The sequence below is a fragment of the Rana temporaria genome, chromosome 12 (assembly GCF_905171775.1).
Source record: "Rana temporaria chromosome 12, aRanTem1.1, whole genome shotgun sequence".
NCBI lineage: Eukaryota > Metazoa > Chordata > Amphibia > Anura > Ranidae > Rana > Rana temporaria.
In genome coordinates, this window is record NC_053500.1 from 17,802,882 (window position 1) to 17,815,215 (window position 12,334).

Below are 12,334 nucleotides of genomic sequence, written 5' to 3' on the forward strand. Positions count from 1 at the left end.
ACTGAAAAGCACGAATCGTCTCTCTCCAAACCTCTACTAACACGAGATTAGCAGAAGGACTTGGTATTGAACTTCCCTTTTATAATGCCGTTGAATTTCCGACAACATTTGTGTGACCGTGTGTATGCAAGACAAGTTTGAGCCAACATTCCGTCGCAAAAAAATCCACGTGTTTTGTTGTCGGAATGTCCGATCGTGTGTACGCGGCATAAGTTTACCATCTACCCAAGCTGCAGATGTCTTTCCTGTCCAAACCCTTCCCCACGTGAAGATGTAATGGCACCCACCCATCTGAAGGGTGATTGTGGAAAAGATGGCCACTTTGGTCACCTACCTGCCCCTAGCCTGGTGACAGGATAACAGAGGAGCAATGGTACATAGGTGGGGCCATCCATGTCCTACTAAAGACCTGTCCTGGGTGACAAGAAGTCAGCAAGATGAAGGAAAAATAAAAAATATATTTAAGGAGGATCTGTGTTGGTCCACAGCTATGAAATTCTCCAGAGTAACTTTACATACCTGTGTATAATTCATGACCTTCATGTTATTTGTAGACCATTCTCGCTCCACACGGTCATCATCCTCATCTTCCTCCCAGGTTGAGTCATAAGAGGTCCTATCCATTCTATCACGACAGCCAGGTTAAAAGGGCTGGTAAACCTAAAACACAAAAATAAACTTTTCACATAGGATCCGCTAAGGATTCATACATCTGTACAGAAAGGGCAATACATCATGATATGTGTGCCGCTTTGCTGTCAACCCATTGCGATATTTTTTAGGAAGCAAAATGACCGATTGGTATTCTCCTTTTAGAGTACTACTCAACTATCACTCAATATTACAGCATAAACAAACCCAATCACTAAAACCTCATATAAATTGTTACATGCTGAAGAGATTTCAGATGTGATTTATGAATATTTTTTAAAAAGGAAGCTTTCAATAAAGCTGCATTCCAGCTATGGATTTAATTATATAGTTACATTGGACCAATATAAGTATGCATATGCCATACCTGTAGGATGGAGAAATCACTGCAATAGTCTTCACTACTACAGCGATCGTTGCTGTATTCCAAGTTTCAGTCTGAGCAGCTGCCCTACTACGTTGTAAATTAGTAGTCTCCATTAGGAGCCCATGTTACAGGGTGACAACGCAGGAGTACAATTGGGAAACAAGAACAGAATGTTGTACCCTAGATCAGGAAGTGACTGGGCAAACATGGTTCAGCTGCATGATTTTTGATGCCCCCCCAAAACACGTGTAGCACTACCCCCGAAGGAGCTGCTGGTTTAGATTTGGGCCTGCCGTTACCTTACTGTTCCATACGCTCGTTTCAGGGGTTCACCTTGAAGAGTTGTCCACAAAAATGTCTGCACCAAACACAAAGGGCCGGATTCACAAAGAGTTACGCCGGCGTATCAGTAGATACGCCGACGTAACTCTGAATCTAAGCCCGTCGTAAGTTTAAGTGTATGCTCAAACTGAGATACACTTAAACCTAGCTAAGATACGACGGCCTGCACCGTCGTATCTTAGGGTGCAATTTTTCTGCTGGCCGCTAGGTGGCGCTTGATTTTGGCGTAGAATATGTAAATTACTAGATACACCGATTCACGAACGTACGCTTGCCCGTCGCAGTAAAGATACGCCGTTTCCGTAAGAGATACGCCGCATAAAGAAAGACATGCCCCCTAGGTGGCGTAGCCAATGTTAAGTATGGCCGTAGTTCACGCATCAAAATTTGAAAATTTTACATCGTTTGCGTAACTCGTCCGTGAATGGGGCTGGACGTAATTTACGTTCACGTCGAAACCAATGACGTCCTTGCGGTGTACTTTGGAGCAATGCACACTGGGAAATTCCACGGACGGCGCATGCGCCGTTCGGGAAAAACGTCAATCACGTTGGGTCACCAATAATTAACATAAAACACGCCCCCTCATCCTCATTTGAATTACGCGCGCTTACGCCGGGCCCATTTACGCTACGCCGCTGTAACTTAGGAGGCAAGTGCTTTGTGAATACAGCACTTTCCTCTTTGACTTATGGTGGCGTAGCGTAAATACGCCGTAACATTGCGCAGATCTACCTGAATCCGGCCCCCAGTCTATTTCAAGGTTTTTATTGAACAAAGTTCTCCAACAGAGGGGTAGAGGGATGGGGAAAGACTTGGGTACCTTTGCTTTGCGGATCACGTGCACAACTTAGATCCAGAGGATTAATTCAGTTCCACACTCTGCCTCACCCACAAATGTACACAAGGAAACACTCCTCAATACTTAAGCGAGAAAATAAAGCCCTACGTCACCAATCGCGTGCTCCGGTCAACCAACCAAAACCTTCCCCAAATCCCGCTACAAATCTAAGGGAGAGCGTAAATTTGCAGTCCAAGGACCCTGGCTTTGGAATGCTCAACCCACGACCATCCGCTTGGAAGAAAACCATTGGGCTTTTAGGAAAAAACGAAAGACCCACCTCTTCTGAAGGATCAGGACGACACTGGATGCAAAGCGCCTTGAGGCGATTAAGTTCGCATTACTCACTCACTCACACTGGATTTCAGCAACCACCAGATAGGCCTACTCTCACTGGCCTAGCAGCTGGTGCGAAGCTCGTCAAAGTCTCTGCCACAGACTTGATAAGTGTTGTGAGGCCGTCCCACGATCTTCTGCCACAAGATCGTGTAACCACTCGCACACTTTGTATAGTTCCAATAAAGTACAGAACTCACAGTGCCAAGAATCTTTCAGCCAGGCCGGCAGCACAGTGAGGTAGATTTTCCCGGATACGTCCTTCAATTGAATCCCACTGGTTCAGCTTCCTCCCGTAGGCAAGGTAGTGAAGGACCGTGGGTCCCAGAAACTCCTCCTCAGTTGCGAGGCCTCAGATCACCCGGCCCCGAGGCTACGAAACAGCTCACACATCCCTGAGGCCAGGAGGGCCATCAGGTCATTATCGGAAGACCCTGCCAAAATGGCCTCTGTCCCTTAAGTACCCCTCCCCAGAATGCACAGCGGGTTGACCACGCCCCCTGAGCTGCTTCTGGGAAAGAGATACCCAATGCATCCAGCCTGCTGCCTTTCCAACCTTGACCAGTGGTAACAGCGGCACCCACTGTCAAGGGGAAAATTGTGCAACCAAGCTGAACTGAAAAAGAACCAACAATTTAGCATAATCCTTCTGAGCTAAACTACAGCTCAGACAACTAAAATTTAACACAAATAGCGCATACTCAATGGGAGCATGGCGCTACACACAAAAGTATAAACAAAGTCTAAAGCTTAAAGGAGTTGTAAAGGAAAAAACTTCAGAGAATACCGCCCCCCCCGTTATACTTACCTGACCCCTGGAAGGTCCCGCATTTTGTCCAGACATCCTCTTCGCCGCTCAGCATGGCCGATGATTGGCTAGAGCTGATGGATTGAAAGCAGAGCAGCCATTGGCTGGCGCTGCTGTCAATAACATCCAGTGACGCAGCGTGCCGAGGGGCGGGGCCGAGTGATACAGTGAGCGGCTATGGCCGCTTGCTGTATCACGGGAGCGCGCCCGCAAGGACTACACACAATGCAAGCTCTCTCGCATGAATGTGTGTAGTTCTTGCGGGGAGGACCAGAGACAGCCGCCGAGGAACCCCCGGAAAGACGTGGATCGAGGCCACTCTATGCAAAAAGAGCTGCACAGTGGAGGCAAGTATAACATGTTTGTTATTTAAAAAAAAAAAATTGTTTACAACCCATTTAACTCAAGGTATAGATTTTATTGTGTAGCTACCAGTGGCGGCTGGTGCTTAAAATTCTTTTGGGGGGGGGGGGGGGCAAAAAAACTGAAAAATGTAACTAGTTAGTAATGCAAGACTGTAAATAGTAAATGTTTAGGCAATTATGCATAGTTACTGCTAGATAAAAATGTGTTCATCATATGCAGCCTCACTGTGTCATCACAGTAGGCCAATCACATCCACATTTCAAGTAAAATAAAATAAAACCACTTAACATAAGGTGCCTTCATCAGAGTCCCCCTTTACAACAGATGTCCCCATCAGAGCCCCACTTTACCTCAGATATCCCCATCAGAGTCCAACTTTACCTCAGATATCCCCATCAGAGCCCCACTTTACCTCAGATATCCCCATCAGAGTCCCACTTTACCTCAGATATCCCCATCAGAGTCCCACTTTACCTCAGATATCCCCATCAGAGCCCCACTTTACCTCAGATATCCCCATCAGAGTCCCACTTTACCTCAGATATCCCCATCAGAGTCCCACTTTACCTCAGATATCCCCATCAGAGTCCCACTTTATCTCAGATATCCCCATCAGAGCCCCACTCTACCTCAGATATCCCCATCAGAGCCCCTCTTTACCTCAGATATCCCCATCAGAGCCCAACTTTACCTCAGATATCCCCATCAGAGCCCCACTTTACCTCAGATATCCCCATCAGAGTCCCACTTAGGGTTGCCACCTCATCCCTTTAAAACAGAACACATATGAATTACACAGGTTCTGTGGCTAATTAAGGTGGTAATTAGACTCATTTGGTGCCTTATCTGCATTAAATCAGCCTCAGAACCTGTGTAATTCATATGTGTTCTGTTTTAAAGGGATAAGGTGGCAACCCTAGTCCCACTTTACCTCAGATATCCCCATCAGAGCCCCACTTTACCTCAGATATCCCCATCAGAGTCCCTCTTTATCTCAGATATCCCCATCAGAGCCCCACTTTATCTCAGATATCCCCATCAGAGCCCCACTTTACCTCAGATATCCCCATCAGAGTCCCTCTTTACCTCAGATGTCCCCATCAGAGCCCCACTTTACCTCAGATATCCCCATCAGAGTCCCTCTTTACCTCAGATGTCCCCATCAGAGTACCTCTTTACATTAGGTGAACTCATCAGTCCCTCTTTACATCAGATGTCCTCATCGGAGGCTGGGTTCACTAGGAGATTGTGACCAGCTCTCAATGGAGTCGGTTCTCACATCTCCAGTGCGAATTGCACAGGAGCCCAGTGTGTCTTCTGGTCCATTTCAGGCCCGAATTCAGCCAAAGATTCGGACCAAAATTTTACCTAAAAACGGTGATTAGGGACACACCGGACCCTTGCTGTGAGCCTCTCCGTGCGGCAGTGTGAACCCAGCCTTAAAGGAGTTTGTTCAGCTACTTTATTGGGTGACAACATTCTATTACAGGGTGACAACATTCTTCTGTGCTCATCTCCCAGTTGTGCTCACCCTATCACATGGGCTTCCAAATGAAGATTTCAACACACATTAAAAGTAGAATTATAGGCAATATTTTCTTTAATAACCCCTGTCAGATTTTATATCCCCATCAGAGCCCCACTTTACCTCAGATATCCCCATCAGAGTCCCACTTTACCTCAGATATCCCCATCAGAGTCCCTCTTTACCTCAGATGTCCCCATCAGAGTCCCACTTTACCTCATATATCCCCATCAGAGTCCCACTTTACCTCAGATATCCCCATCAGAGTCCCTCTTTACCTCAGATGTCCCCATCAGAGTCCCACTTTACCTCAGATATCCCCATCAGAGTCGCACTTTACCTCAGATATCCCCATCAGAGCCCCACTTTACCTCAGATATCCCCATCAGAGTCACTCTTTACCTCATATATCCCCATCAGAGTCCCACTTAGGGTTGCCACCTCATCCCTTTAAAACAGAACACATATGAATTACACAGGTTCTGTGGCTAATTAAGGTGGTAATTAGACTCATTTGGTGCCTTCTCTGCATTAAATCAGCCTCAGAACCTGTGTAATTCATATGTGTTCTGTTTTAAAGGGATAAGGTGGCAACCCTAGTCCCACTTTACCTCAGATATCCCCATCAGAGTCCCACTTTACCTCAGATATCCCCATCAGAGCCCCACTTTACCTCAGATATCCCCATCAGAGTCCCTCTTTACCTCAGATATCCCCATCAGAGTCCCTCTTTATCTCAGATATCCCCATCAGAGCCCCACTTTACCTCAGATATCCCCATCAGAGTCCCTCTTTATCTCAGATGTCCCCATCAGAGTCCCTCTTTACATTAGGTGTCCTCATCAGAGTCCCTCTTTACATCAGGTGTCCTCATCAGAGGCTGGGTTCACTAGGAGATTGTGACCAGCTCTCAATGGAGTCGGTTCTCACATCTCCGGTGCGAATTGCACAGGAGCCCAGTGTGTCTTCTGGTCCATTTCAGCCAAAAATTCGGACCAAAATTGGACCTGAAAACGGTGATCAGGGACACACCGGACCCCTGCTGTGAGCCTCTCCGTGCGGCAGTGTGAACCTAGCCTTAAAGTAACCCGTTGGCTGCCATAAAGGAGTTTGTTCAGCCACTTTATTGGGTGACAACATTCTATTACAGGGTGACAACATTATCTCTCAGTTGTGCTCACCTCACCCTATCACATGGGCTTCCAAATGGAGATTTCAACACACATTAAAAGTAGAATTATAGGCAATATTTTCTTTAATAACCCCTGTCAGATTTTTATTCGCAGTCTGTGTCCCCATTGCAGAAATTTCCCTTCACTTCCTGTTCCATAGCCAAACAGGAAGTGAGAGGAAATCCTTAGGGACCACTCCCCCCCCCCAGGTTACCAGAACTAGTGATTTCCCCTCTTACGTTTCTGTGGACAATCCAACATTTGGGGATTTTACTTTCACTTTCAATGATAATGGTAACCAGCACAATTAGAGAGAAGGAATCTCCTTAATGGGGGCACAGGCAGCAATACGAACTGACAGGTGTTCTAATAAAGCTCTACTCTATTCAAAACTATATAAAAAGTTTTGTATTTAATTATACTTTAATCACATGCAGACTGCCCCACGCAGATATACTTGCAGCAGGGCGGACTCTCTGTGCCAGATCACATTCCTAGTACGTGATCCGACACTTCTTGGCCTGGAGCCACTGGCGACTCCCAATTACTCCCTAGGAGCACCCTTTGCTCGCCCCTGATGTTAACCCCTTCCCTGCCAGTGTCATTAATACAGTGACAGTGCTTTTTTTTTCACTGGTCCCCAAAAAGTGTCAGAGACCTCTGTGTGGGTTTCTGCACAGAGGTCAATGGAAATCGCACCCCGAAATCGATTCGCCCATTCCCGGCAATTGCCGCAGATTTCACCCTGGTTCATCAATGTGAACCAGGGCTTAGTGGTAGATTTGTCACATTAACCACTTCCATACCGCGCCTATTCTGGCACTTCTCTCCTTCATGTAAAAATCATTATTTCTTTGCTAGAAAATTACTCAGAACCCCCAAACATTATATTTTTTTTAGCAGACACCCTAGGGAATAAAGTGGCGGTCATTGCAACTTTTTATCTCGCACGGTATTTGCGCAATTATTTTTCAAACGTCTTTTTTTTGGGGGAAAAAATAACAAACCAGTAAAGTTAGCCCAATTTTTTTGTATAATGTGAAAGATGATGTTACGCCGAGTAAATAGATACTTAACTTGTCACGCTTTAAAATTGCGCACACTCATGGAATGGTGCCAAACTTCGGGAACTTAAAAATCTCCATAGGCGACGCTTTTTTTTTTTTTACAGGTTACCAGTTTAGAGTTACAGGGAAGGTATAGTGCTAGAATTATTGCTCTCGCTCTAACACACGCATGGATACCTCACATGTGTGGTTTGAACGGCGTTTACATATGTGGGCGGGACTTGCGTGCGCGTTCGTTTCTGAACGCGGGCTACGAGGGACAGGGGCATTTACATTTTTTTTTATTATTATTATTTTTTTCACATTTTTTTTTAATCACTTTTATTCCTATTACAAGGAATGTAAACATCCCTTGTAATAGGAATGTGTGTGACAGGTCCTCTTTATGGAGAGAGGCGGGGTCAATAAGACCTCACATCTCTCCTTCAGGCTGGAAAGCATGAGATTGCGGCTTTGTTTACTTCCGGGTAACGTCGCGCCCGGGCCTCAGCTGGTCATAGAGAAATCTCTATCCTCCCCATCCGGCAGCGGCCAACTCGTTCTTCGGGACTTCGATGGCACGGGAGAGCCGGAGAAGCACTGGATGTTGGCGGGGGGGGGGGTGTGGACACGACGACGACGTCCCCTCCCACCGCCTATAAGAACAATCAAGCGGCAGAACCGCCGCTACGATCGTTCTTGTGGTGCGCAGAATCTGTGACGTCACGCAACCCTGGCCAGTCACAGAGCCGGAGTTCGCGGCCCCCGGAAGAGGGGTGAAGATGGACGCTCGCTGCCATGGAGGAAGATGGCGACATTGCGGGCTTCTACTGCAGGTAAGCGTCACATAATGGGCTACTATGCGTTTGTAAGACCGCTGCGCAATACAGTGTGACGTAAAGAATTGCAACAATCTCCATTTTATTCTCTAGGGCAGAGGTCCTCAAACTATGGCCCTGGGCTGGGGGTTGACTCTCAAGTGCCGGGTGGACGTCCCTGGACGTCCTGTTGTTTACATTCCCTGTGCGCGCCGCTGGGGGCGCGCAGTGCGGAAACACTGTGCCCGGCGCCTCGCTGAGATGCCGATGCGCGTGCCTGGCGGCCGCGATGTCCGCCAGGTACCCGCGATCGGCGGTGACAGCAGGGACGTGGAGCTCTGTGTGTAAACACAGAGCTCCACGTCTTGTCAGGGAGAGAGGAGACCGATGCTGTGTCCCTTGTACATAGGGACACAGCATCGGTCACCTCCCCCAGTCAGTCCCCCTCCACACACAGTTAGAACACACCCAGGGAATACATTTAACCCCTTCCTCACCCCCTAGTGTTAACCCCTTCCCTGCCAGTCACATTTATACAGTAATTAGTGCATTTTTATAGCACTGTTCGCTGTATAAATGTGAATGGTCCCAAAATTGTGTCAAAACTGTCCGATATGTCCGCCGCAATATCGCAGGACTGACAAAAAAAAAAAAAAAAAACGCAGATCGCCGCCATTACTGGTAAAAAAATAACAATAAAATTATAATTCTATTCCCTATTTTGTAGGCGCTATGGGCCAGATTCACAAAAGAGATACGACGGCGTATCTCCTGATACGCCGTCGTATCTCTGTGATCCGCCCGTCCTAACTATGCGGCTGATTCATAGAATCAGTTAGAATCAGTTACGCATAGATAGCCCTAAGATCTGACAGGTGTAATTGACTTACACCGTCGGATCTTAGGATGCAATTCTAGGCCGGCCACTAGGTGGCGATTCCATTGCGGTCGGCGTAGAATATGCAAATGACTAGTTACGGCGATTCACGAACGTACGCTTTACCCGTCGCTCTAAATTTCCGTCGTTTCCGTCGAGATACGCCGCGTAAAACTAAGGCTGCCCTCTAGGTGGCCTAGCCAATGTTAAGTATGGCCGTCGTTCTCGCGTCAAAATTTTAAAATTCACATCGTTTGCGTAAGTCGTCCGTGAATGGCGCTGGACGCCATTTACATTAACGTCGAAACCAATGACGTCCTTGCGACGTCATTTAGCGCACGACGGAGCATGCGCAGTACGTTCGGCGCGGGAACGCGCCTAATTTAAATGGTGCCCAGCCCCATTTGAATTAGGCGGGCTTGCGCCGAGCGGATTTACGTTACACCGCCGCAAGTTTACAGGTAAGAGCTTTGTGAATCAGGCACTTACGCTGTAAACCTGCGGCGGTGTAACGCAAATGGGATACGTTACTCCGCCGCAGCGTAACGTATTTGTACCTGAATCTGGCCCTATAACTTTTGCGCAAACCAATCAATTTACGCTTATTGCGATTTTTTTTAACAAAAATATGTAGAAGAATACATTTTGGCCTGGATGCCTAGGAGGAGGAGAGGAGATGCACAGCGGAAGCGAGGAGAAGAAGACACAGGAGCCGCTGCCCGATGTCCAGCCTGATGTTTGCGATTTTTTTTAACAAAAATATGTAGAAGAATACGTTTTGGCCTAAACCGAGGATAAAAATATATATATATATTTTTTTTAAATTGGGATATTGTTATATCAAAAAGTAAATAATTGTGTTTTTTTTCAAAATTTTCTGTCTTTTTTTGTATATAGCGCAAAAAATAAAAGCCGCAGAGGTGATCAAATACCACCAAAAGAAAGCTCTATTTGTGGGGAAAAAAAAACGATAAAAATATAATTTGGGTACAGTGTTGTATGACCGCGCAATTGTCATTCAAAATGCGTCAGGGCTGAAAGCTGAAAATCGGTCTGGGCACGAAGGGGGGTTTAAGTGCCCAGTAATGAAGTGGTTAACTTGTAAACAACAAGTCTGAAAAACAGGTCTGGTCCTTAAGTGGTTAAAGCAATCGTTGGCTGCCACCAGGGTGTTTGCTCAGGCACTTTCTATTATAGGGTGACAACATTCTTCTGTGCTCATCTCCCAGTTGTCACCCTGTTACATTGACTTCCAATGGAGACTGCACACATTATGCAGACACTGCTAGGAAACGTCCCCCAAGAAATGGTGAGATCTAAAGGAGATGATATAGGGATTGCACAGATTGCAAGGTGTATGGGAGCTCATAGATCGGGACAAGCGGGTGCAATAACAACAGCTCTTAGTAAGACATGTAGATACATGAAACTTTACTTTGAAGTGGTAAAAGCGAAGCAGCAATGAAAAGCAGAAAGTCAGAAGTGACATTTTGTAGCACCAATCCCTTGAGATCCCCGATCTTCTTACCTGAAGTGTGGAGAGTAGAAGAAAACACTTGTCTGTGATCAGGAAGGACAAGGGTCACTACACTGCGCAGCTCTGTGATCAGGAAGGTGTGGACTCCTCTCTGCTCCTTTCACTTTCCATTCCTGGCCTGGGACGGTCTATAGAGAACTAGAAACACAAATCACTTCAATACTTTGCTCAGTTTTAGGTTTACTTTTATATTTTTATGGTTTCGTTGTTTTTTTTTGTAGAATTGTCTAAACTCTTTATTGTCCTAAAGGCAAAAATACATAAAATAAAAATGAGGGGCACTTGTTAGCAAAAGTATGTAGGCATAGGACACCCCCCCTGCCACGCCCCCTTAAAGGAGAATGATACAAAAAAATATATACCACTTACAGACCGGAAGATTTTCCCCCTTAAAAGAAAAAAAAAAAAAAAAAAAGCCAGAAGCTACACATACTGCAGCTACTGGCTTTTAATAAATGGAGACTTACCTGTCCTGGTGTCCCTCGATGTCGGCACCTCTGCTGATGTGCGGCAAACAACCACCCCCTCCCCCCAGCCGCACCTCCAACCCCCTCCCCTCGCTGTCTGCCAGTCCTGCAGCACTTACCCCATCTAGGCGGCGGGCACATCGGGCAGTGGCGGGGATTGGGAATTGGTGGGCATATCGGGCAGCAGCGGGGACATCAGGCATCAGTGGGCACATCGGGCAGCGGTAGGGATTGGGCATCGGGGCGCACATCGGGCAGTGGCGGGGATTGGGCATCGGTGGGCACATCAGGCAGCAGCGGGGATTGGGAATTGGTGGGCATATCAGGCAGCAGCGGGGATTGGGCATCGGTGGGCACATCGGGCAGCAGTGGGGATTGGGCATCGGTGGGCACTGATGGCAGTGGAGGGGATTGGGCATCGGTGGGCACATCGGGCAGCGGTGGGGACATGGGGCATCGATGGGCACATCGGGCAGCGGCGGGATTGGGAATTGGTGGGCATCGGTGGGCACATCAGGCAGCGGTGGGGATTGGGCATCGGTGGGCACATCGGGCAGCGGCGGGATTGGGCATCGGTGGGCACATCGGGCATCGGTGGGCACATCAGGCAGCGGTGGGGATTGGGCATCGGTGGGCACATCGGGCAGCGGCGGGGATTGGGAATTGGTGGGCACAACGGGCATCGGTGGGCACATCAGGCAGCGGTGGGGATTGGGCATCGGTGGGCAGCGGCTGGGATATCGGGCAGCGGTGGGGACATGGGGCATCGGTGGGCACATCGGGCAGCGGCGGGGATCAGGACATCGGCAGACATCAGGCTGGACATCGGGCAGCGGCTCCTGTGTCTTCTTCTCCTCACTTCCGCTGTGCATCTCCTCTCCTCCTCCTAGGCATCCAATAGGATCGCCTGTCCTTTCAGCCAATTGGGTGACGGGCATAAGATCCAATTCCCGATTGGTCAGGAGGAGGATCAGTGCTGCAACAGCGAAATATTCATTCGCTGTTGCAACACACCTGGGTGGGCTCCAAGCCCCGAGCCCAGCCTATTTTGAAGCCTATTAGAGCCTCTGGCTGAACTGTAAAACACCAGCCGGACCGGGCTGTACACATGCCGTGGCCATGATGTTTTGGATTGCAGCATATTTAACTCGGGGTGCAGATTTTGACAGGCACCCAAAGGG

General features: G+C 47.8%; 1 protein-coding gene across 3 annotated transcripts in view; it reads right to left on the bottom strand.

Moving 5' to 3' along the window:
• LOC120919538 (opioid growth factor receptor-like) overlaps positions 1–10,905 on the bottom strand; it is a 36,503-nt gene extending 25,598 nt beyond the window's left edge. For 2 of the 3 annotated variants that reach the window (XM_040331741.1, XM_040331740.1), the window contains exons 1-2: positions 10,678–10,885; positions 520–660 (exon numbers count right to left, since the gene is read on the bottom strand). In XM_040331741.1, coding sequence (XP_040187675.1) covers positions 520–624 — 105 coding nt within the window. In that variant the 5' untranslated portion in view covers positions 625–660; positions 10,678–10,885. Of the gene's footprint in view, positions 1–519; positions 661–10,677 lie in introns of all 3 variants that reach the window. The other variant, XM_040331742.1, reaches the window with a different exon arrangement.
• Between the last annotated feature and the right edge of the window lie 1,429 nt (positions 10,906–12,334).